The following is a 25,792-nucleotide window of genomic DNA, read 5'->3' on the forward strand; positions in this document are numbered from 1 at the left end:
GGTTTCTAGGGGAGAAATTAAAATAGTAATATAATGAACATTTATTGCATGTTTTCATTTTTAACTGTGTTTGCTCACTATAATTGCTGAAGAGTAATATTTACCCCATTCCTTTGAGGCTTTACGTTTTCTTTATATAGTTTTTTTTTATATTGTTAGAGAAGCTTTTTAAGGTTCTTTTATATTCTCAAAAACTAAAGACAACAATCAAAATTACAAGGACTTAAATTTATGCCATTGACTTTTTTATATTTGGACACCTAATCTTATTAATTTACTGCAGGTGAAGTCTTGAAATATCATCAATAACTTCTCTCATGCCTATTTTTTGTTCATTTTATCTTAGCCTTTAGAAATAAGAGGACCATATGACATTGCAAACTTGTATCCTTCTCTGAGTAAGATGTTGAAATTTTCTTTTAGGAAATTTGGGATTTGAAATGATACACCTTAACAAGATAGTTTTCTTAATATTTTACTATAAGTTTACAACTAATAATATCGAAAAGAAATTACATCAGGTCATAGAGGGCTTCATCCTTTTGTTTTCTGGACCAAAGGTGTATAAAAAAAAAGGACGAGAATGAGGGACTTATTTAAAAAGCTTAGAATTAAATGAGCCTCTTCCCCAATGCATGTTGCATTCAGGCTAGGAACTGCTATAGAATTAAAGCATGTCTCCGAGTCTGACCAGTGAGCTGGCATTGTCAGTTACGTTTGTGTTAGTCTCGCGTCCTTGGCTGACTCTAGGTTGAAATCCTTAACGACCCCACAGAGGGTTGCTGTTTGGACTCTCCGAGAGTGAGGCCAAGGCTGCGGTGTCCACCAACTGCCGAGCAGTGCTTCTCCACGGAGGTGAGTGAGTTCTTCCAATAAAAGCACCGGATGCTAGTCGTAGGAGCCAATCATTTTATCAGACACTTGAGCCATATCTGCTTTCATTATCCTGCCCTGTGGAGTTCCTTTAGGGTCATCTTGCCTCGACCTATTCTAGCCATATCCATCAGTGCTTTCTCATCCTGCATTCAGGCATTACTTGCTGTCGTTTGTGGAAGGAATATAGACTGTATTACAGAAATGAGTGCTGGGTCCATTCTTCCAAGCTCTGCCTGCATGTCCCTGCCTGTATCTTGATGTACTTCCACTTTTCCTGTGTCCTTCCTCCTCTTCATAGGAGCATGCTTTCCCTTCTAAAAATCACTGTTTTATAGAACTGAAATGTTAACAATATATGTTGTGCCATTTATTAAGAACACAAAAACAGCAAATGTATTGTAAAAACCCAACTAACAAACTTAAATTGTAACTTCTCACAATTATTGTAACTTGTGATTCTTTTCTCATTTTTTGTTCTCATGTTCAAGTTTGTGCAGACTATACATTTTTTACTCACATTTTATTTAAATATATCTTCCTCTTCACATTAATTCTACTACTGGAGGCCACTGAATGTCTTATTTCTCAAATGATAAAACTTGAATTAGAAGTATAGGGTATGTCCAGACCATGGAGAATGAAAATGAGATTTATGTTTTCTTTGATTTACATTTTTCTGTTTTATCTTCATTCTCTTTGAAATTTTTACCTCTAGTGGTAGTTGGTCAAGAAGCAATTTACTTGACATCAGAGAAATTTTAAGCTGCAGAATAGATCGCTGCAAGTGGATGAAGTTACTTGGCATACAGATACCAGCGAAGTTACTGAAGTCTTGTGTGCTGTGCCTAGATCTCAGTGATCTGATCTCCACCGGAGAGAATTATTTACTGTATTGACTTGCCATGAAGTAAATGAGTTTGCTTTTGGTTTCAGAAGATTTAGTTTGAGATTGTGGTAGCACATAGCCTAGACCCCATCACATAAGCTCTGGGAATGACCAAATGAATAGGATGTTATAGAAATTTTCCTGAAATTAAAGAACAGTTTGGTCACACTTTGGTAGTGTTGCCATTATTTTGTCTGTTTTAAATGAATGTAAAGAATCATCAAGATTCTGGATAACAAGTCATGCTCCATGTAGACAAAAACAGGAAAATCTTTTTATTTTAGCTTTCTACTAATACATTTTTTAATATGTAATTGATTGTGCTATTATAGATGTCCTGATTTATCCCCCCTTGCCTCCCCTCTACCCAGCACCCCCAACTCCCTCAGGCCAACCCCACGCTATTGTTCATGTCCCTGGGTCATGCATATAAGTTCTTTGGCTACTCCTTTTCCTTTATTGTACTTTACATCCCCATTGCTATTCTGTTAACTGCCTATTTGTACTTCTTAATCCCCTCAACTCTTCACCCATTTCCCCACATATCCCTCCCATCTGGCAACCATTAAAACGCTCTTCATTTCCATGATTCTGTCTCTGTTTTTGTTTGCTTGGTTTGTTTTTAGATTCAGTTGTTGATAGATATCTATTTATTGCCATTTTACTGTTCATTGTTTTGATCGTCTTTTTTTGTATAGTTCCCTTTAACATTTCATATAATAACAGTTTGGTGATGATGAACTCCTTCAGTTTATTTCTTGCCTGGGAAGCTCTTTATCTGCCCTATGATTCTAAATGATATCTTTTCTGGGTAGAGCAATCTTGGCTGTATGTCCCTGCTTTTCATGACTGAATATTTCTTGCCAGTCCCTTCTAGCCTGCAAGGTTACTTCTGAGAAATCAGCTGACGGTCTTATGGGAACTCTGCTGCAGATAACAAACTGCTTTTCTCTTGCTGCTTTTGAGATCCTCTCTTTGTCTTTAATCTTGGCATTTTAATTATGGCATGTCTCGGGGTGGGCCTCTTTGCATCAATCTTGTTTGGGAGTCTCTGTGCTTCCTGGACTTGCATGTCTATTTCCTTCACCAAATTAGGGAAGTTTACTTTCATTATTTTTTCAAATAGATTTCCATTTTCTTGCTCTTTTTCTTCTCCTTTTGGTACTATGCCAATGATGAAAATGTTGGAACACTTGCAGTTGTCTCAGAAACTGCTTACACTATCCTCATTTTTTTGGATTCTTTTTTTCTTCTTGTTGTTCTGATTGTTTTTTTCTTCCTTATGTTCTAGATCATTGATTTGATTCTCAGCTGCATACATTCTACTGTTGTTTCCCTGTAAATTGTTCTTCATTTCAATTAGTTTATCCTTCATTTCTGACTGGATCTTTTTCATGCTGTTGAAGTCCTCACTAAGTTCCTTGAGCATCCGTAAAACCAATGTTTTGAACTCTGCATCTGATAGATTATCTCCATTTGTTAGTTCTTTTTCTGGAGTTTTGATCTATTCTTTCATTTGGGCCATATTTCTTTGTCTCCTCATTTTGACAGCCTCTCTGTGTTTGTTTCTGTGTATTAGGTAGAGCTGCTATGACTCCCTGTCTTGGTAGTGTTGCCTGATGCATTAGGTGTCCTGTAGGGCCAGTGGCACAGCCTCCCTTATCACCCAAATTGGGTACCCAAGGTGCACCTTTTGTGTGGGCTGAGTACATCCTCCACTTGTAATTGAGGCTTGATTGCTGTTGGCAGGTCAATGGGAGGGATTTACCTAGGCCAGTCATTTGCAAGGACTGGCTGTGACCACTTACCACCAATTTCTTCCCTCTTTGGAGAATCAGCTATGCAGGGGCAGGGTGGTGGTGCTCTGACATGGTCTGTAACTGTCTGCTGGGTGTGCTGGCCCTGGTATTTCCTGGGTGGTGCAGGCCAAGGTTAGCCCTACCTCTGCGCTACTTCGGACCACCCTGCCTGAGCTGTAAAGCAATCTGAGATGGCTACTACTTGTTCTGGGTTTGGACATTCCCAGATGAAACCAAGCTATGAATCTAGGCTGGACCACTTAGCAAGAGTTATGCAGGCTGGGGACTCATTGAGGCTGGCTGTTGCTTATTTGAGAGGATTTAGGAAGTTGTGAAGCAGGAGCCAAGACCAGCCATTAATATAGAAAAGTGACAGTTTACAGTTGGGTGGCCCCAAACGCTGGATGGGAGGGAGTCTCAGGGGATCTCCTGGGAGGGACAAACAGTGTTAGCCAGGTTGATGGAGTCTCAGATATGTCACCCACCTGCCAGATCTGTGGCACTGCATGGGGTGAGTTCAGAAATGGGACAATGGCCTTTGCCCATCAAAAAAGGGATACTTTTAAAAAATGTAATAGGGCCCTGGCTGGTGTGGCTCAGTGGTTGAGTGCCAGCCTATGAATCAAAAGGTCTCCAGTTCAGTTCCCAGTCTAGGGCACATGATTGGGTTGTGAGCCAGGTCCCCAGTAGGAGGTATGTGAGAGGCAACCACACATTGATGTTTCTCTCCCTTTCTTTCTCCCTCCCTTCCTCTAAAAAAATAAATAGATAAAATCTTTTTAAAAAATTTAAAATGTGATAGGGAAAAATATAAAGTTCTGCATTTGACTTTAAAAAATCATTTAACATAAGACTATATGTAAAGCTGGGCTTTTGTAGAAGTTAAACTAAGACTTGTGGGCTTTAGGTGGCATTACCATTCACCCCAGTGTGCCCAGGACAGTCCTAGTCTGTGCTTGCTGTCCCTGAAGAATTAACCGCACATCTAGAGGATAAGTTGTAGCTGCCCTGGTTTAGTGGACATGGAGATCAATAGGAACAGTTGTGCGGTGTATTCCTAAGGTTGCTGATTACCTTAGGTTACATTAGAAGAAAGAAAGGATTCTGAGGCAAAGGGGTTTAAAGTCTCATTATTGTCCTCTGTGCTGATGAAGTCCCAGCTGGCATCTGTGTCATCTTTAGTGCCACATTTGAGAAGGAGAGCGAAGAATCAGAGCACCACCAGAAGACAGTGAATAGGTTCTTAGAGGGTCTGAAAACCCACTCATGAGAAGAGTTGTTGAAAGCAGTGCAAGAACGGAGGCCAGGAAAACAGAAAACTGGGGACACATAGTAGCTGCCTTTCAACACTGAAAGTTTTGTGACAGGGAATCAGAATTGGATGGGTCCTATAGGTTTGCAGAGACCAGTGAATAGCAACTGTGGGGAAGGGACAGCGAAAGTGGTGCAGGGCCAGAGGCTTCAGCTGGTGGTTGACAAGGTTGGTGTCCTCAGTCAGCCACTTGACCAAGATGGACCTCTTGGGAGACCTGCCCTAATTCCTCACGAATGCAACAGTGCACTCCTCAACAAGTACTCTAGAGGTAGCTGTAGATTTGCCGGGACAGGATGAGTGAAGGAAATACCACATGTGAAAACACTTGCCCTATACAAATGTTATTTCCAAAAGACTTATGCTGAAAGAGCATCTTTATCTGAAAACTATAGTCTTCTTTGTAATTACTAGCTTAACTTAAGAAGTAAATATTCATGTGATAAGAAAAATAGAACATTTCTGAGATGGAACTAAAAGAATTTTGAAAATAAATATTTTGTTTTGTTACAAAGTGTTGGTTTTCACAATTCAGTTGTTATACTTTTTATTCAACTGATTTTTAGATTTTTACTCAGAACCATAGTGACACAAATAAGCATCTCTAATGCAACATATTTCATTTGGTGAAATGGGACTAATTGGTGATTTCTATTTATTTTGAGGCTCTCTGAGTATGCTGGCATTTTAATGACTTTGAGAGGAGTTTTAGGCTTTTTATATATTAAAATGCTTTTAAATAACTGGCAAAGATATAGTAGATTTGTTAAGTTAATCCTGACAAATGAAAAGGTAATGCTTAACTCTTTAAAATTGACCTTTTATTATTTGAAATAAGAAATAATTCTTAACTAATTTATGTTCATCGAGTTTTTTTGATTCTACCTCCTTCCTAGCTAATGAATCTCTCCCTCCCACAATCTGAGGACTAAGTTGAAATCTCTTTTCATGGCATTGTGGCTCTTCAGAAGTGTTAGGAATGCACAAGAAATAGAGGCGGAAAGAACTGGGTGATCTGATTCAAGTGTTACAGAACAGACCTGGGGCTGGGGGAACGATAATACTATTACCGAATGGCTCCCCCCTTCTCCCAGGGTGCCCCTGTACTAGGTTCGCCTTGCCCGCCACCAGGAAATAACGTCTCTCAATGTCAGAGATTGGTAAAAAGGAAAGGAATTAGTTATTCAAAGGTTGTACAGACTTAGAATAATGACTTAATGTCTTCATTGAGATCCCAAAGTCCCTTAAAACACCCACAAACACACACAGTCCTTCCTTCCCCCCTTTGCCCAATCCGGGGTAACATATCTCAGGAAAAGAAATAGAAGTACATGGCTCAGGTAGCCCCCAGTTCTTCCCAGTAATCCATGCCTGGCTGGCAGGCCTCCCTCGGTTCCTGGCACCATCAGCTGTGTCACCAGGATCTCCAGTTCTCAATCCAAAACCACATTGCAACTTCCTATGGCGCACCAGCAAGAGTCCTTTCACCCCTTTCCTTCCCGCAGCATCTCTCCTGCATCTTCCAAACTGCTAAGAGAGAGCCCTGCATTGCTGCTACATCTTGCTCTCCAGCTTCCTGAGCTACATGACAAAGGGAGCCCCAAAGCCATGTGGTTCTTCCTCTCTTGCCAAAGCTGCGTGGGTCCCTTCTTATTCCAAGGTCTCACGAAGCCCTGCAACCAGGAGGAGCTGCCTCCTAGTTACATCCTATGTGGAAGTCACTCCCATCCCCCCAGGCTTAAAGCATGGTCACAGCTATTTAACGTATCTATGAAACCAGCTAAAGGTTATAAATATGTTATCTGCAAAGCTGTTGCTATGCAAAACAGTTCTCAATGGCCCTGCTCCATGTGTCCCATTCCCCAGTTCAGACTCACGAGGGTGAGGACACAATATATTATTATTATTTCCTGGACACCCTGAGTTCTGGACCCCATTACAAATCCCTACCTGGGGTCCCCCTGGCTGCACCCTGTTACATAAGTGCCTTTATTTGATGCTGCACAGAGAGGCAGGCTGAGCAGGGGTCAGCTTCAACACTGGGGGAAGGCAGGAGAGAGGTTTTTGAAAGAAAAAGAATGGGTTCTGTGGTAAGATAGGGGAGGGGTTGTTCTTTTGAGGGGGGTGCATTCTGGATGTCAGCCTGGACAATGGGTTAGGTAAAAGGTGGGCTGTTCCCAGGTTCCAGGGTGTCAGTCTGACCACCGGCCTTTGTAGCTGGCGCCAGATGTCTGTTGTGGGAGGTAGGGGAGTTTTGATTAAGCCGCAGGCTCTCAATTGAGTTAGGAGAACTGAGTCAGGAGCCAGCCAGCAGGTTAGGAAACTGGCCTGACTGGGTCATGAGCAGTCTGGCCGGCTGGGAACTGGCCTGACCCTTTCAAGGAGCTACTCTGCCGTCCTCCTTTCCTCCTAAGTTTTTCTCATTCCTCCTTCATACCAGCCATATTGTCCCCTAACCATATCAGGTGGTTCTTACCTCTCTCCCCATGCCTTTGCAAAGGAATACTTTTTTCTCCATTTTTTCCCCTTTCCTATTCCTAGAGTCACATCTTTTATGATACCTTTCTTGATTTATCCAGGCAGAGTTCATTCTCGTGGGTACCTCCATTCCTCCTGTGTTTGCCCCTAATGCCCTTACCTCAGTGTGTTGGTGGAAGAAGCCCCGTGTTGGGCACCTCCATACCCGCTGCAGATGACACAGAGGCCTGCGTCTCTGTGTAGGCGTTTAGCAGAAGTTGGCTAAATTTAAGTCAAACCATGCTGACCTAAACATCTGATAATCCTGTTCTTTGTCCATCATCACCAATACATGAGATAAATAAATATGCGAGTTCGATTTTCTTCCTTCGCTCGAGTATTTATCGAACACCTATTACATAACCAGGCATCGCTGCATGTTGGCAATGCAGTAAATACGGTTGATTCTCCAGAAGGGCATTGCTGATCTAGTGGGGAAGACTGGTGCAGTGTGTGCTGTAAAGTGAAGTGAGCGCACACACCGCCGTGGGTGAAATACAGTCGATGTCGTACTTGCTGTTGTGATTCATCCGTGTTTTTCCCACACATAAAGCACTGCTGGGTGCACCAAGGTCTGCGACTTGGGTTCTGGCTGTTTAAGGTACCGCGGACGAACCATCAGAGATAACCTGCCCTGCTGTTACACTCTTGAAGTAGTGTTCCTTAGGAATGAGTTCAATGTTGAAAATACACAGATATTTGCGTATTGGGGGCAAGGGAATGGCACTAACAGTAAATGTCACCAGCAGTCCGAATTTCAGGATGGTTGTATCATTTCCTGGTGCCGTAAGTCAAAGCGGCATGGTGATGCTTGTTGAACTACCTCTTTAAATCATGTCTTAACCTCAGGCTCTGTGGTTTCCTCCTTTGTTTTACAGAAACTAGGAAAACTGCTTTCGGAATTATTTCCACAGTGAAGAAACCTCGGCCATCAGAAGGAGATGATGATTCTCTTCCAGCTTGCAAAAAAGCCAAGTGTGAAGACTGAGAAGAACCTCCCTGTCCCCGTCAACACTCCCCACTTCCCTGTTATAGTCCATCAGCCACAACAGAAATGAAGCCTTTGTATGAGTTGCTGTTTTCACGTGGAGCTAGGAATCGGTAGTCTCTCAAAACGATTTTATGTTCAGGCCATTAAACTCACAAACAAAACCTGGTGAAGCATTAAAATAAAAGATTCAGCTTGATGAATTCAGATACTATATTACAAGAGAAAAGCAGTCTATAGTTAATATTCTTTGTGTAAATGATAAAACAGCAGGTATAAATTAGATGTTTTGATATTTCAAGACTTTTTAAAAATGTGTTTTGTTCATTTAAAAACTCATGCGTCTCTGCTTTACTTGATACACACTGTGTTTTCAACCTTACTACTCAAAAAGTGGTTGTTTTTTCAGGACTATTAAAACTTATATTAAGGGATTGGCTTTTAGTTAGTCTGTTCTTTTAAGCTTCTTTTATTATGTTCATCAGGTCAAAGTTCTTTCTAAAAGGACTTGCTGTAAGGGCTGTGGAAGAAGGAAGTGCACCTGACGTCACAGTGGGCCTCTTCCTTCGCTGCTGCTTGCTCCATGATGTCCTGGGAACAGGACTCTCCCCTTTGCCTTGGAAGCCCCTGAAAACCTAATACTGATTTTTGCTAACAGTTATATTAAGAATATCAAAGCATTAGATTTAACCAACTTTGGAAATAATTTTTTAAGAGGAGGATTATTGTATTAGGTAGAAGTAGCCTTTTTTGCAAATATCTGCATTTTTGCTATTGATATCAATAATTCTTTAACTGAGAAAAAGAACAGAGTCGGAAAAGATCATTTCAAAAAGAAGTCTATATAAGTCTCACTTGTGAATACAGATGCTGAAATAAAATATTGGTAAAAAGAAACCATTAAAACAGTATACCATGACAAGGTGAGATTTATTCTAGGAATCTAAGAATATTTCAGTTCTTTTTTAATGTTCTATACTTTATATTAATAGGTCAAATGAGAAAAATCAGAATCATCTTAGTAGATGCTAACAAGACATTTGATAAAATTTAAAATCTACTTCAGATTTAAAAATTAAGCAACAATAAAAACCCTTGGCAAACACAAGTAGAAGACTATTTCTCTCTCTCTCTCTCTCTCTCTCGTGCACATGTTCTGTATCTATTTATATATTGTGTATATTAACCATGATGGTTCTAAAAATAAAGCATTTTTGTCTAACTTCCACTTGCGTAACTTGATGGATTAGCCTACCCCATACCGCTGATGGCCACTGCTGCTGAGCCCACACACCAGCAGTTCACCACGTGAGGAACAGCCTGCTTCTGCCTATACCCACCCCACTTGGATTCACCAAGAGTTAGGTGTGTGTTTATTCACAAGTCTTTGTGTCATTGTATTTAGCATTATAAAGTTATATAAGTTAAAAATTATGAGCACTGATGAACTATGAGGAGTAAAAAAAAGAAGTCCCAGGAAAACTAGATTTGATGCTTTTGAAAGTTTTGCAAAAAAGAGTAGTTACTAAAAAAAAAACTGTTAAAAAAAGTGTGAGCAGGATAACTAAGATTTGGGAGAGATGCAGTAAAATTCTGCACTTGGATTGCTTCACAAGAGTCATAAGTTCTTTCTTTAAAGAGACTGGAACTGAAGAAAGACAACTGGATCTCCCACCAATGCTTCCATACACCCAAGAACAGGTTTTGACCTTTCTTTCAAAGACTGGTCCATGAGTGTACATTTGTATGCATGTAATTTAAACTGAAATAAGATGTTTAAGTAGATGTATGTTTTAACTATTCTTTTTAAGATTTTATTTATTTTAGACAGAGGGGAAGGGAGAGGGAAAGAGGGAAACATCCATGTGCTATTGGTGGCCTCCAGCATGCTCCCTACTGGGGACCTGGCCTGCAACCCAGGCACGTCCCCTGACTGGGAATCGAACTGGCAACCTTTTGGTTCACAGGCTGTCACTTAATCCACTGAGTCACATCAGGCAGGGCTTAACTCTTTTTGATGCCACACCTTAATCTACTTGTTAGCCAACTTGGCTGTTGTGTGTGTATATATATTTAATATAGACCACTGTACCAGATAATATTGAGGACTTCAATGTTATATTAGAAATGAGGTAAAGTTATTGCAGGTGTGACTATCTTGAAAAATAAAACTAACTGGGAAAACATCAGACATACAGGTGCTTTTTAGTTTACAAACATGTTTCATATTTGCAGTTATGCCTGCTTTCTATTTTTGAATATGTGCTTATCTCATTCAAAATACTAGGGCATGATGGCTGGTCACAGTGAATAGCAGTCAGCAGGTTTCATTCTAATCATGCAGGGGTATCCAGCCTGTGGCCCAGGATGGCTGTGAATGCGGCCCAACACAAAATCATAAAAGATGAGATTTTTTTTTTGTGATTATGTGTCACAATGTATTTAATATATGGCCCAAGACAACTTCCAGTGTGGCCCAGAGATGCCAAAAGTTGGACGCCCCTGTATGTGTACTTCTATCTTTTGTTAGAATGTGAGCCGCTACCTATTCAGTTGCAACAAGATGACCGTACCTATAATAAAATTTCAGCAAAACATGCCCTGGTTGGTGTGGTTCAGTGGGTCCTGTGCTGGCCTGCAAACCAAAAGGTTGCTGGTTTGATTCCAGGTCAGGGTACATGCCTGGGTTGCAGGCCAGGTCCCCTGTTGGGGGTGTGCGGGAGTCAGCCAATCGATCTTTCCCTCATGCATCTGTGTTTTCTCTCCTCTTTCTCCCTCCCTCCCTCCCTCTCTCTCTGAAAAAATTAAAATAAAAAATAAGTTCTGCAAAACAACGATAAACAAAAGCTAATAATTTTAATAATATTTCATAAAATACCATTTTAAAAGATGACCCTATTTATAAAGACATAAGTTACTAAGAAATGTATAAGACCTCTATGAAAAAAACTTGAAATTTTTTTATCCAGTTACGGTTGTCCCCATTTTTCCCTTGTTGCTCTCCCCTGCCCTGCCCACCCACCCCCACATTCAATTCTGCCCCCCACCCCGCCCAGTTGTCGTTGTCCATGGGTCCTTTATACATGTTTCTTGACCCTTCCCCTTTCCCCCATTGGCCCCCCTCTCTGGTCCATGTCAGTTTGTTCTTTATTTCCAGAAAACTCACATTAAAATCATAAGGGGAATTAAAGAAGACTGGAATATATGGAGATGTTCTAATTTCTTAGATGAGACATACATCAAATTCTCCCCTAAACTAATAAAGTAACAAAATCCAAACAAAGTATTTATGTTTTTGTGTATATGCTTAGTTTGTAGGCTTGGTATTTTGAAAGAATAAATGTGGGAATAGGCAATTTTGTAGAAGAATAATAGGACGGACCTTCACTAGACAATTATTCAGAGCACAGCAGAACACTAGTAATTAAAACAGTGTATATATTAAGAAGAAAACAAAAATGTGTAATTGGTGCAGAAATCGTCTTAGGTTAATGAAAGAGTTGGGAGTCCAGAAGCACTGCAGTTAGGAGAGGAAGTGGAGGGCTGGTCGGTAGGTGGAGCTGGAAGAACGGGTTGCGGTGCGGGGGAGGCAGCGCAGCGTGCAGGTTAAGTGCAAAGCCTGAAGACCCTGTTTCCGCAAAACCCCCAGTTTGCTAGTACTTACCACGTGTGACCTTGGGCAAATTACGGAACCGCTCTTGCCTCACTTCATCTGTTCTCCCTGTGGCATTGCAGTGGTTCAGTAGATTAATATCTGTAGAAGGCTCAGAACGAGATCCGTCGTGGACAATGTACCTACTATCAGCTATCATTTCTTCATCTAGAGGGAAAAATCTAATTCCTATCTCATTCCAAGTACACACACCCAAAGTAAATACAGGCGAATGAAAGATACAATTTTTTAACTTGTAAAATACTAGAGAAATAGGTAAATTTAAAGAAAACGTTTGGATTAGAAAAGACAAAGTGGTCATTAAAGCCAGAGAACATAAAAAGCTTGACTGATTTGACTCTATAAAAATATCTGTTAGAAGAGCACAACTAGGAAAGTCATTTACAATGCTCATTCCAGAGAGGTTTAGCATCCTTATCCTTTAAGAAACTGTTTTTAAAAAACACCCAACATGCCAAATGCCGTCCATGTCTGCCCAGGGCCCTCTCACCAGGCTGGTGTACCGAGCCCTCAGCTGCTCTAGATGGTGGGAACTAATGGTCTATCTCCATCCTCCTCTGGAGGATTGTCCTGGATGATGGGTATCACCTTACCCAGGGATGCCTGGGAAGTTTTGTTTCCGCTCCTTGAGGTTGGTCCACAGACGAGGCCTGATGCAGGGCTGTAATGCATAGGGCCCAGCCTTCTGGCCTATGCTGTGCCATTCGTGCTCCCGAGCTCCCTGGGGCTGGGCAGCGGAGAGACTTCCTTTGAGACCACATCTTTGCCTCTTTTCTTCTCCCGCTTCATTCTGTTACCTTCATTTATTCTCAATAAACCACAAGAACCCTCATTTCAAGTGCTGCTTCCAGGGAACCTGACAACAGAAAATTGGACAAAGAAGGTTGACCCAGAAAAATGCTCAGTAACACGAGGATGCTGAACTTTATTTACAGTAATCAGGCAAAAGTTGTCAAATTTATGTATGTATATATTTTGTATATATATTGCTAATCAGATTGAAAAGGTAAGTTTTTTCATGATTGGAAAGGCAATAACATGGAAGGTATAATTCGATACCAATCTGACAGATACTTTCGTGTGTCTTTTCAGCAATAACTGGTTACGTATAAAGGGTGCATGGCAAAGGATATTCATTACAACAATGTCTAAAATAATGGGAAAATGGAACAGCCTAAATGCCCAATAATAATAGGATTAGTTAAATGACCCATTGTATATGGAAACATAAGAATACCATTTGTAAAGATGTGTAGAATAAGTTGTTTAACTGAAAACAGTTATAAAACTAAATGTCCAGTGCCCATGCATAATGTGTACAGAAAAATCAGGGTGCCTTGAAGTCGGAATTATTGGTGTGGTTTGCTTTTTTCATTATCCATTTCTATAACTGGCTTAATACTTAATGGGTATGTATTACGCATCCAAGGGGAGAGAGGAAGGGTTCAAGGGTTTTTTCCCTTGGGAGCTGAAGGCAGTGTGATTGGTGTTATGGCCTAGAGGAAAAGTACCATAAGAGCACCGTCGGGAGGAATAACGAAGTCTAAGGAAGGGTCACAGCAGCTTTCTGGGCAAAATGCAGCCAACCCGAAAGAAGAATGAGGAGCAGTCATGCCATGGGGTGAAGTGGGGTAGGAGGAAGGCCCTTCCAGGGAGCTGGCACAGCACGTAAAAGTGGAAAAGCAAGTGCTGGTTTGTGGGGTTTAAGTCACTGAAAACCCAAGTAGAGTTGATTTTAGAGTTTAGCTAGGAAAGTAATGAGAAATAGATAAGAACAGAGTTAACAGCTGTCAGATTTTAAGGATTTTAGAAAACGTTCCTGAGAACTGGGAACCCATTGGAGAATTTTAAAAAAGCGAACGACTTGACCAGAATTGCATTTTAGAAAAATCGCTCTAGCTGCAACTTGAAGAACAGACTGGAGGGAAGTAAACCAGGAGGTGGGGGGAGGGGGTCCCAGCAAGGACCATTTGAGTTATCCAGGGGGTAACCCATGGCGATCTGAACCCAGGGAGTGGCCCCTGGGATGGGAGCAAGTAGACGGATTACAGAGCGGTGTGCTCGGTGAGAAGACTCTCGGTGAGAAGACTCTGTGGGGCTGAAAGAGAGGGGTGAGAGAACGAGAATGGTGAGAACTTCAGGAGTCTCTTGGCCACAGGGGTGTTCCTCTTACTGAAAAAACACGAGCCAACAGACACACTGTGGACAAAGAGCTGGCTCAGGCGGGAAGACAAGGAAGGGGCTTATAAAAGTTGACTTCCTGCCCCAGCTGTTGTGGCTCAGTGGACTGAGTGCTGGCCTGCGAACCCGGGGGGTCACCAGTTTTGTTTCCAGTGAGGGCATATGCCTGGGTTGTGGGCCGGGTCCCCAGTGTGGGGGCATGAGAAAAGCAACCACACATTGAAGTTTCTCTCCCTCCCTTCCCCTCTCTCTAAAAATAAATAAATAAAATCTTAAAAAAAAAGAGTTGACTTCCTGTGCTGCAGAAACTTGACATTTTTGCCTGAACTGTTTATCTTTGGCAGAACTGAGTTGTATTGTTCTATGGGGCATATTCCATGTCACCTCCTCTGTACTAGTGCAAATCTGTATATGTGCCAACACAAAAGTGTTTAAACCATTTGTTCTCTTTTCTCCTTTACCCTCCACCCTCTTGTGGGGAAGGAGACTTGAGGAAGACTCAAGACTAAAGAGAGAACTCCGTCACATGATAACGCACCGAAAGTTATGCCGTGGGAGACATTGGTATTAGCAACAGAAATGTCGCCTGTGTTGTAAGTGCTTTACTTGGAAGCAATGGAAGGTCCCTGAGCTTTAAGGATCTAAGGGGTTAGAGCCAAGACCCTAGAGGGAAGGCAGACAGTGGTCAAGGGGATTGGGAGGGAGGAAAGGAGAGAGAAGGAAGCTCCTGGTGGCCTGGGGAGGTAGACACTGGATTGTTACAGGACTAGATAGAAAGGTTCAAAAATATTTCAAACCATCCTCAGAACTCCGTATGTGTCCATGACTGGCTATCTGGCAGACCCGGTTATGGACTGTGTCTTTGTGTCCTCTCAAAGTGTTAGAGGCACAGCCCAGACGTTGTGTGCATGATCCTACCTGGAGTGGGTTTTTGGGGAGGGGTACCAGTGCTGGTGTTTCCCATTGGCCTCACACATTCCCTAAAGTGCCAGACCTTGTCCTGTCCTGTGTTCTCTCTGGTGCCTGGAATGTTCTGTGCTTGAATGACTCCAGGTTGTTCTTCAGACTCCCCTGAAAGCTACCACCTCAAAGCAGTCTTTGTAAAAATCCTGTCACCCCATCAAATGATGTGGCTCCACATCTTAGACTCACAGCACTCTGTACTTTTTACTTGTACTTACCACAGATATTTACTCTATATTAATTTCTGTGATTATTTCTTTAGCATTTATCCATTCCAGGAAGGCAGGGAAGGGATGATCTGGTTTTCTCATCACAGGTCTTAGTACCTGGTCCTGCACCTGGCCACCAAACCCTTGCAGATCAGAAGTCATTCACCAGGTGTGTTTTCTTGTGGGAGGCCTCTGACTCTGCCTGTGTCTGTCCACAGTAATTGTTCCACCTCAATTAGCAATCCCTGATGGAACTTTGTAGGGAGCACTGTTGAACCTGCAGTAAACATTCTGCCCACTAGGGGTCTCTTGCCCCCATCATTGGGACCAAAAGAACTTAAAATCTTTTGTATCTTTGTGGTTTTCACAGCCTTGTTGCTCACCGTGTGGTTGAGGCCACCTCCACCTCTGCATCCTGGGAGCCTGTCAGAATTGGAGAATCTCAGGTCCCACCTACGACTGGCAGAATCAGAGTCTGCATTCTGACAGGATCCTCGGGTGAGCTGTACACACACTAAATCCTGAGAAGTGCTGTTCTTCAGGACATTCCTAATCTGGAAAAACTTGGAGGACTAACAACAACCCTCTCTCAGTGGCCTTTTCCGCTTACTGAAGTACTTGGAAACAGGTTTAGCATTTGTTTGCTTTTATTATGAATATAAAATATACATATGACATAATACACATTTACACATTTACAATTTGCCATCACTTTCATCCTGTTTGAGCAGCTCCCACTCTGCAGGGCCCAGCTGCCCAATGCTTCTTGCACTGCTCTCCGCTCACACTCTCGACGTTCACTTCACCTCGGCACCTGCCGGGCTCACTAAGAAATGCCAGGCCCAGCTCTACCACGGCTGGCTTTCCTGTCCTTCTCACAGAGTCTCCTTATTCTACTGCTTCCGTCACTCCTTGCCTTCCATTGCCTCAGACTTCAGGAATACAAATTCAGGAGAAAAGAGGGGGCCATTAATCCCCTTTGTCTTTTAAAACACCTCGAAACGTCCTACCTGAGGGAGGTGACACATCAGTAGTCACCAAGAGCACTGCTCATTAACATGGTCTAAGAACTATCTACGGGAAGGCCCTGGGGTGTTGCATATGAATTCCACTTTGCTCACCAAATAGACCACCAGAAATGGTCTGAGCACCAGTGGTGGTGAAGTGCCTTTAAAAATAAATAAATAAATAAACAGGGATACGTACAAATAAATAGAGTGAGTTTCACTAAGGGACATTTCAATGTCTATATCCCTTGTGCTTTCTTAAAACTTTCTAAGGTGCGCTTGACCCCAGGTTGATAAGGAGAAGCTGGATTTTATAACTAGCTGCTCTTCATCGGGTCGGTGCCTTCCAAACGCAGGTGAAAATCGGCTGATGAGAGCCTGCCGTCATTTCTCTCAGAATGCAGCGATGCGAGAGCTCTTGTAGGAGTTCTCTTTGAGGCTATCAAATATGGCTTTGGTTCCATTCTGCCAGTGTAACACCAGATCCATCGGGGTCTTCCCAGCCTAATCAAAACAGATGGGGAAAATTTGACTTCCAGGTGGGAGGCATCTGTAAATTCACATCCTCTGTGTGGGAGTTTAATGAGGTGATGGATGGGTGTATGTTGTTGAAGCAAGCGTCTTATGCTTTCCTCTATGAATAATTTGCAGCATATATTCAAACCAGTCCTTCAGTGTTTCTCATGGGAATGCTTTTGGCGTTTTAGAGTAGCAATGTTCCCCCCATCTCCCCACTGACCCGTGTCAACCATGGGACTATTTCAGGTATTACTAAAAATCTCCAGTCCCAAGACACTAAATGGCAAGACTACGATAAGTCATCTTCAGATTTTAAAAAATGCCTCCTTGTGTCTCCATTATTCTGCAGCATGGGCACAGCACAGTAGTCCTGACCTTTTAGCAAAAACCAGTTCCTATCAATTTGGAAAATGATTCCCTGATTGATAAAGCTGGTGGCAACTGAGCTGCTTCAATGCCTTGACTTCCATACTCAGGTACTGCTCGGAACTAGTACTGCCCCAGGGGGTAGATTTTTCACAGGGAGTCACACTGAGCTTTCTCCCAGGAAATTTGTTTTTCAGAGATAATGTCAGTGACATGTGTGAATAAATCATTTTTACACCAAATTTTTCCCTTTTGAATATGTCTCAAGATATTTACAGAAATTAAAACTATGTCACCTCTCAATTTTTGTCTTTAAATATGAGAAGTTCTCAATTTTTCCCATCTCTATCCATTCAGAAGTCTCTCTTTAACCCAGAGATGGCGCACTGGCAGTTTGGAGATGCAGATCAAGCTAGAGACCTGCTTTGTTTTGGCTTGAACAGAGCTTAGGGGTTTGTTGTTGTTTGTTTTTTTTAAGTTGGAATTAATTGTCAACAGTTGGAAAGTAAGAGATTTCCCAACTGAATTTGCGATTTCTGAAAAGCAATTAGATGGGCTGGCAGCACAGGACTTGTGGGTCTGCAGCGCAACAATGGACTGGGTGGGGGAGGAGCCTCCACCTTTAAAAGTTCTCTGTGCAGATTCCCACAGCCACCCACATCAGTTATTTATATGATCTGCCTGGCCCCTGTGCACATTGTGTTAGTGGCCCTGTGACCTTCAGTTTGGGACTTCTCACCTCTATAGCGTCTTCCTTGAGAAACACTTATCGGCCAATGCGAAGACAGAGTTTTGGACAACAATACAATAACCTCGTGTGTTGTTCCTAACCCCTTTCCAGAGGGTGTCCAATAGGTTTTTGGTCTCTTTGGGGAACATAGATCCATTGGGTCAATGACCTTAATAGTTTCAGAACCCTTAGGCCTGAGTCTAACTGATACACAGAACTTTGAGCCCTGTGTGTATATTTTTGGCTATTCCACAGATTCCTTGCACACCTCCCTACTGAAATCTGTCTTCTGATTTTCTGTATTCTTACACAGTCTCCCCAAATCTGTATGCCATTTATCTCTGCTGGTAGTGTCTCACTGCCTGGAAAAAAATTCTTATTTTCTGCAGCTTTTGAGATTTTATTGAATCTATTCTTTTTCTGATACTTTACTTAAATTATTAGATAAGACCAATCCCAACATCAGGGATGTTAACACTCTTCCACCCCAAGCAGCAGGCTCTATTTCTTGCATTTATTCTTTGTTCCTGTCACCAAGCCAGTTTTTTAATGGTAAAATATTCCTCTCAGTCTCATAGTAACACAATAAGGAAAAGAAATTATTCACATTTATATGATCACTGGGATTTTCTTTTCCTTCTTTTTTTAAAAAGTGATTCTCCAAAAGCTTTCAAGTTATTTTTTCAGTAATTTATACCCATTCCTCTAGGTGATATTTTTAAAGCTTATATTCGATGATGTTTGTCTGGGAATTGAGACCATGAGAAGTTGGTTACGTTCCCTGCTTACAGATGAAGCTAAATTAATACATACTTGCAGAAGGGACTTATACAAGCATTTTCAGGGCCTAAATATAGGAAATTATTCTGAGGGATGTGCAGATAAACCAAAGTGGAGAAGAGATGGAAATTATCTCAAAAATATAGGCACAAGTACAGCTGCCACTGGAAGAAAGTGGCGGCACGTCATGCTGCTGTGCGCAGGCAGGGCTGTTCAGAATTACTCCGCGTAGATGCTGATTGTTTGAGCTCATTGGCTCTTGGCTGCATTGGCCGCTGCGGGATTTTAGACCGCTGCAGGAATAGGGGGCGTCCTGTCTACCCCAGGCCTTGCTCCGCCGGATGCCAAGGCAAATTGCCCATGTGTCTGTGAAGGTGAGCAATTTGACCATCTTTTATTTTCAAGACCAAAATGTAGAAGAATTACTAGACACTGTATTTGTCAGTGAAGTCATGTTAGTCACTATAGCTTCCCCCATCTCTGAGCAGATGACCGGAGTCCTCGCCAAGGTTAGCAGGGATAGAATGGACAGGAGCATTTAAACCATTAGAGAAGACCCCTGAAATACTGCCATTGCGGGACTGTTTTCAAGGTTGTGAGATATACTTTTATAAATTAAAAAATCTTGCAAGCAGGGTCCCCCGTTTGGAGCACTTACACAGTTCTTGACATTGAGATCAGCGCCATATGTAATCAGCAATCTGATCATCTTGTACCGATTCAGTCTCACGGCGTCGTGCAGCGGGGTATCTCCTTCCTAAAGAAGCAGAGTGAACAGGCTAAAGGTGGGCCTGCGGACAGGAAGTGGGTCCCGAGAGGGTGCCAGGCTTGGGGAGTGATTCCAAATCAATGGGAGTGAAGTTTAGGAGGCGGAACTCTGCCCCGCTACTCACTCGGTCTTTGGCATTGAGGTCCGCCTCACAGGCGATGAGATGCTCTGCGCACTCATAGTGGCCGGTCCTCACCGCCACGTGCAGCGCTGTGCTGAGCAGCTGCGAGATTGAAGAACAAGAACGCTGCTGATGTGAGGAACGGGGCTGTCCCAGACCCCAAGGCAAGTGGGTGGGGGGCAGGAAGTGGCCACTATGCATGAGCTCTCAGTGGCAAACGGGGTGCAGGAGGAGGGAAATGGGGTACAGGAAGAAGGAAACGACAGATGGGAAAGGGGATGGGGAGAGGAAGAAGGGAGAGGAGGAAGATGAGGAAAGGATCCTGGAGGCTGGAGGAAGAGGAATACCTTATCCCGGGCACTGATTTTTGCTCCTTTATTCAGCAACAACTTTAAGACATCCAAGTTTCCTCCACGGCTTGCCCAGTGGATGGCTGTGGATTCCAGCTACACCGGAAGGTAAAAGGACATGACTTAATGGTAAAGAAAAATCTGGTCAGAGGAGTTAGTACTTGGTTTCTAAGGCCCAGAAACACCAGCTGTGCTAGGGTCTGGATTCCCAATTCCAACTCTTGGCCAAATGTTTTAGCTGAACTGTATGTGTGTGAATGTATGTGCACTCATACATGTGCATCTGTTGTGTGTATCATTAGGAGGCTTTTAATCTAATACATATTAGGAAGACAACTACGATTTGTCAAGCATTTCCTTGTGCCAACATGGTGCTACCCACTCGACGTGTTGGTCCTCCTGGCAACATTATGAGGTAGGTGTTACTGTGTTCATTTTGCACATGAGAAAAACAAGTCTCCAATGTGTGTAAGTTTCTTACCCAAGGAAATACAGCTAGTCAATGGTAGGATAGATATTCAAACCCACATCTGCCTGGAACTTTGAACCACTTTTGCCCAATAGGTATCCTCAAAAGTTCCAGACAAGTTACTTAAAAATTCTGGCAGAATAAAAGTAGTCCCTTCCAAAAGATGTTAATCTGGATCTGACACCCCTTCCTGTGTCCCTGTTGTTTTTTCCTCGTCTCTTGCTGGTTGTCTGCTGTCATTTGTGCTAGCACCACCTCTGTGCCACGACCGTCGTCACTTGTGGTCACTGCACACTGCACTTACTCATAGATGATTCCCTCTTCATTGCTCTGTTTGGTACATCCCTGGCCTTTCAATTCCCACACTCATGAATTTTAGTGTCTTTCCATGCAAACTTTATTTTTTGTTTCTTTAATTGTTTTTCTTTGTGCCTTTTGGGTTCAATTTTGGCCAAATGCTTTGAACTCTTTTTTTTTTTTGAACTCTTGATATACCTTTTCTACTTTGCTATAAAGTCCAATTGGGCTACATTTAAATAATAAAGCATTTCCCAGCTCAGTTTCAGTTCATAAAATATGCTGTATACTGATCTTTGTAGACATCACAGTGGTTGAATTATTGAGGTCTGAATAGCAGCTGCTCTCCATAGATCCAACTCATTTTGTATGCAGCCCAACCCCAAATCACATCTGTGGCAGTCGGCATCTATCATATAAGGTGTACAGCTAGAGAATTCGGATTCATTGCTGGCAGCCAAGGGGCCAGAGCAGACAGCCGTGTATAATGGAAGGACAGGGATGTTGAAAGGCAAGTGTCGACTGCATTACCTCTCAGTAATGCTACTGACTTGATAATGACCCAACTCTCTGATGAGGATATTGAATTCTGCTCAACAGCTTTTACTTTTTTCTTTTCCCTGGAACACTCCTCTCCTTTTAAATATGTATAGAAAATACTTTTCACATGACCTAGTCTCATCTCCCAACTTCCCTTTGTATGGAGAAATAAGACTTTGCCTAGTTCTCTCAGATCATTTTCCCATTGTTTCATTGTAGGTATTCTCGAGCTTCGTATAGTCTACTCATTTTGACTTATTTCCAAGCAAAGAAATATATTTACCATATCACGGAATTCAATCTGGGCTCCAGCTTCCAATAGCTTTTCCACAATTGGCAAATGTCCTTCCAGGCACGCTCTATGAAGAGCTGTCCGCTTATACTGTCAGAATAGAGATCAAAAGAAAGAGAGAGGGAGAGAGAAAAATGCATATAAAACTGTGCATAAATCCTTTCTATGAGGTGTGCATCTGGAGATGCTGGTGATCTAATTGATAGAAACTTGAGTACTTATTTATGAATCAGAAATGTCAAATTCACTAAAATTGCAGAAGAAGAACAATTACCCTGCGACTGTGATTTGAGCTTCATGCGGTAGACATTACTAAGTGCCTAGAAGTCTGCACGGATGGTGTGAACTTAAAGGTTCAAAACTACCAGGATGCTGGTTTTCCCTCTCGTCTGTTGCACCTTCATTGTTTGGGTCTCATTTGTCATGCAGCTCAGACTGTTTTCTTCCATCTGGGACTGCTGCTAAGTTAAATATCTAAAAGTATTCAATTCATTTTAAGAAAATGAGAGACTCATTTTTAGCTCAACTTCAGAAATGATTCCCCATTTCAATTCATGGGGAAAAGAACATAAAAAGGATTAGTGATTTCTGGTAAATTGGCCTCATACAAGTAGATGAATAGACCTATTAAAGCTGGAACAACTGTAGGCATTATTTCACTCCAGTGCCCTTTATTTAGAGATGAGGAAACTGAGGTCCAGAAAATGCAGATTAGCGGCTAAAAATCAAGTAACAAAGTAGTGACCGAGCTGGCAATTGAACCCCAGTCTCTAGATTCCCTGTCTACAGCTGATGTGTTCAGGTTTAACCAGAGATAACTTATGCTAGTTATATATTTCTGCAAAGGTGATTTGTTGGCCTTGCTTCATTATTAAAAGTCTATCCCAAGGATCTAAGAAGTTAAAGATTAAGTGAAAAATCAGCCAGAAGTATTTAATGCAAGAAAATGATTCAATCCATAGCACTAATCCAGCCTTTTTATTTTTTTACTTATTTTTGTTTTGGGTTGGGGTTTTTGTTGTTTTTTTTTGGTGTTTGTTTGTTTGTTTGACCACTGTATTCTCCCATTATGCTGCTGGCATATGTGGCAACAGCTGGGGAAACTGTTTCAGGTGGATTGATTTTTGGCACCATATTAGCAAGGCTGCAAATAAAGCATAAGAATCACAAGATTGATGAGCTGGATTTTCAGTGCTTTGTATAAGCCTTACCTCATCAGAGACATCTGGATTGTTCTTGTCTGACAAGAATTTTTCTACTACTGGCAGTTTATTCTCCAGGGCCGCTTTCAGAAACTGAGGCACATCCACAGGTTCTGTCTAAAGCCAAAACAGGGGGAGAGTTACCCTGGGGGTCCCAACATTCAGTCACGCCCTCCACTGTTTATTCCCTCATAGCATCCACACCGGACGTGTAACACCGCAAAACCAAGTAGCCCTTACAATGACTTCAGGCTCAGGCTCCTTTACAACAGGAACTTTAGTTTTCCTGTATTTTTTCTTTTTCTTCAGTTGAATGATAACTTCAAGGTCTTCTAAATTTTCAAGCTTTGACCGTTGTTCTAGTTTTTTCTTCTTGAGCTAAAAAAAAAATCCACATTTCAAAACATGTTGAGTTCTACTGACAAGCATTCTGGCTATAGCTAAACAAAATCTGCAAGGTCTGAGATAAGGATGTGAACAGTTTGAGCAAAAAATTAAAAAATAAATAAATCTTTGATTTCAATTCAGTGATTTTTTTATTCAACTATTTGGGGGTCTAATTTTCAACTAACTGCCTTCATCTTCACTTCTCTTGCATGTTATCATCAGCTTTTGACTAATTGGAGATAGGAACTAGTGATGATTTTTGAAATTACTGCCATAAACAAACCCAAGATTTCTGTAGAATTCTTTTTGTTTATCATATTCAATACTATTTTTTTAACCCAAAAGAATCCAATATTAAATGTTAAACTTTGAAATATCAATGCCAACCTCTTTCAGGCATTGTACTAAGCAGGGCCCATGAAACAGACTCTCTTGGGACTACAGCTAATGAACGCATGTTTTATCTGCACTTAGTAAGTAATGAAAATACACCCAGCAGCATAGATCTTATCAACACAGATAGTGGACACAATTAATTATCTGCGGACCACAAACCACATTATTGAGAAAAAGAGGTCTGCCTCTCTTGGAATTAACTGGATGCCTATGACATCAGCAATTCATGGGACACATTTCTCTTTCCAAGTCTTTCAATCAAAACATGGTCAAAGAACATTCAATCATTGATTCAGAATCTAGAGGTCATAGTCTTGTCAAAATATTCTTTCCCACAACTGTCCCATAGAGGTTGCCTCTTTATGGATTCAAATTTGGTAAAGAAACATCTCCGGAATGGTGACATTTATTCCCTTTCTCTCTCTGCTTCTTCCTGCTTGGCACCCCCTTTCCCTCCTCCCTCCCCAACCTCCCACGAGTGATTCCATTGAAGATCCTTACCTCTGCCTCTCGTTGTTTTTCAATCTGCCATTGTTGCTCCCCACGGCTGAGGGAGTGGGCTGGAAGTGTTTTCAGGTCCTCTTGCTTCTCCAAAGTAACAGCAGCTTCATACTCTCCATCTGGGAAATCCTCAGGAAGGAACTCCCCAGTGTCCCCACTGCCACTCTTCTTCCCTGTGACCTACAGGGAAAGAAGATGGAAGGGTCAGAAGTAGCAGGGCCTGTCCGGAGGTTGTTCTCTGCAGAGGATGCTGCAGGGGACCACTGGTCCTTCCTGATCTCAGGCTGTGGCACATTGCTGCGATGTGCCAGGATTACCTTCAGGTGCTCACCCTGCTTCTTAGTTAAATCAAGGTTTAGGTTAGACTGATATGTTTAAATCCAGGTTTAATTGGCTTAATCACATTTTTCCCAGGAAAATCACAACCCCCCTCTGATTATTTATACATCTTTCATTTTAGGTACTTTTGATAACTCTTGACCTTGAGTTGTAAAGTTTCCAGAAATAAGTTCTTGCAATAGAACTTCTTCTCTCAGGCATTTTGACAATGACATGTGATCCTACACTTTAGTAGTAAAAACAAAGGAAAAGATAGTAAATAAGAAATATGTAGAAAATTTATTGCTGCCAGCTCCACTTTTCTAATTTCACTTATTTTATCATGTAAACCAACCATTTCCCATAGATGACATTTTCAGAGTACCTGTGCATTATGCCTGAAAGAAAAGGACATTTCATTTTTCAAATTAAAACCAAGTCCGAGCCAGTTTTCAGTGTAAAGATAATGTGTCTTACGTACCAGCTCTTCTACTTTCAGCATCATCATGTTGGCCTAAAGTTCGTCTGAATAATGCTTTCTTCCTGCGGAATGAATCCCTTCGGTTGGCCCTGCTGAGCTAGCTCCTCCACGCCGCTCTGTTTATATAGCTAGGACTGGGTGAGATAATCTTCCAACCTGGGAAGCCAAGTAACACCCCAGCCCCCACCACTGGCCAACTCAGAGGCAGGTGAATTTTCATTCCAGACTCAGTGTCTGGGAAGCAGAAGAGGGAGGGGATGACAAGCAACGCCACTGAATATGTGAATCAAGAAGAAATGTGAGAGGGCCATTCCTTTGGCAGTGACAGCACCGCTCAGCAATGCAAGTCATCCTAGTTATCGGGAAGCCAGGGGACAGCTGCCTGTTGATATTGCACCACAGCACTGCTCTTTTTCCTTCTTTGTCAGCTTTCATATGACTAACTCTATCAAGAAAATGTAAATACCTTGCATATCACGCTCCCAGTAATATCTTCCTGATAACCAGGCTTATCAGCACTTCACTTGGGGGAAGTGGGACTTCAGGACACCCTATTCTTATGGGTAAAGAGCCCAAGGGGAAAGGATCCCAGTCCAGTCCACACAGCCCTTGTCTGTATCTGCTTGGAATTCTCTGGAGTGATGTCTGGGCCTAAAAAGGCCCCATGACATGCCATCTTACCATCACTATAAAAAATTGAAAGCACTCAGTAATGCACTTTTGTTTCATGGCATCATTGGCCATAATTAGCATATGACGTGCTTACTGTCTTCTAAAACAGCATACTTACTGGAGCAATTTTGATCCAAAAAGGCCCCAAATGGTCCCTGAGACAGATTATATGAGACCAATTATTAGCAATG

General features: G+C 42.0%; 2 protein-coding genes across 2 annotated transcripts in view; one reads left to right on the forward strand and one right to left on the reverse strand.

Moving 5' to 3' along the window:
- RPP30 (ribonuclease P/MRP subunit p30) overlaps positions 1-9,368 on the forward strand; it is a 32,877-nt gene extending 23,509 nt beyond the window's left edge. The window contains exons 9-11 of the mRNA XM_028512045.2: positions 347-384; positions 776-855; positions 8,269-9,368. Of these exons, the coding sequence (XP_028367846.1) occupies positions 347-384; positions 776-855; positions 8,269-8,378 (228 nt within the window). The 3' untranslated portion in view covers positions 8,379-9,368. The remainder of the gene's footprint in view (positions 1-346; positions 385-775; positions 856-8,268) is intronic.
- A 6,670-nt stretch (positions 9,369-16,038) lies between these two features.
- On the reverse strand, positions 16,039-25,106 carry ANKRD1 (ankyrin repeat domain 1). The gene is made up of 9 exons (XM_028513745.2): positions 24,930-25,106; positions 24,131-24,310; positions 23,087-23,224; positions 22,856-22,963; positions 21,636-21,734; positions 20,044-20,142; positions 19,700-19,798; positions 19,465-19,563; positions 16,039-16,915 (listed from the first exon to the last, which is right to left on the reverse strand). The coding sequence occupies exons 1-9, from the start codon at positions 24,954-24,956 to the stop codon at positions 16,805-16,807; spliced, it is 960 nt and encodes a 319-aa protein (XP_028369546.1). The 5' UTR covers positions 24,957-25,106; the 3' UTR covers positions 16,039-16,804.
- Positions 25,107-25,792: the final 686 nt, after the last annotated feature.

This window comes from Phyllostomus discolor, chromosome 5 (assembly GCF_004126475.2).
Source record: "Phyllostomus discolor isolate MPI-MPIP mPhyDis1 chromosome 5, mPhyDis1.pri.v3, whole genome shotgun sequence".
Classification (NCBI taxonomy): domain Eukaryota; kingdom Metazoa; phylum Chordata; class Mammalia; order Chiroptera; family Phyllostomidae; genus Phyllostomus; species Phyllostomus discolor.

What these genes read in the sequence shown, in the direction of transcription:
- ANKRD1 (XM_028513745.2), bottom strand. Translation starts at nt 24,956, where the DNA reads ATGATGATGCTGAAAGTAGAAGAGCTG. An exon ending in TGCTGAAAGTAGAAGAGCTG is followed by an intron (nt 24,311 to 24,929) that starts GTACGTAAGACA and finishes CTTTCCCTGTAG; the next exon opens with GTCACAGGGAAGAAGAGTGG. An exon ending in AAAAACAACGAGAGGCAGAG is followed by an intron (nt 23,225 to 24,130) that starts GTAAGGATCTTC and finishes TTTTTTTTTTAG; the next exon opens with CTCAAGAAGAAAAAACTAGA.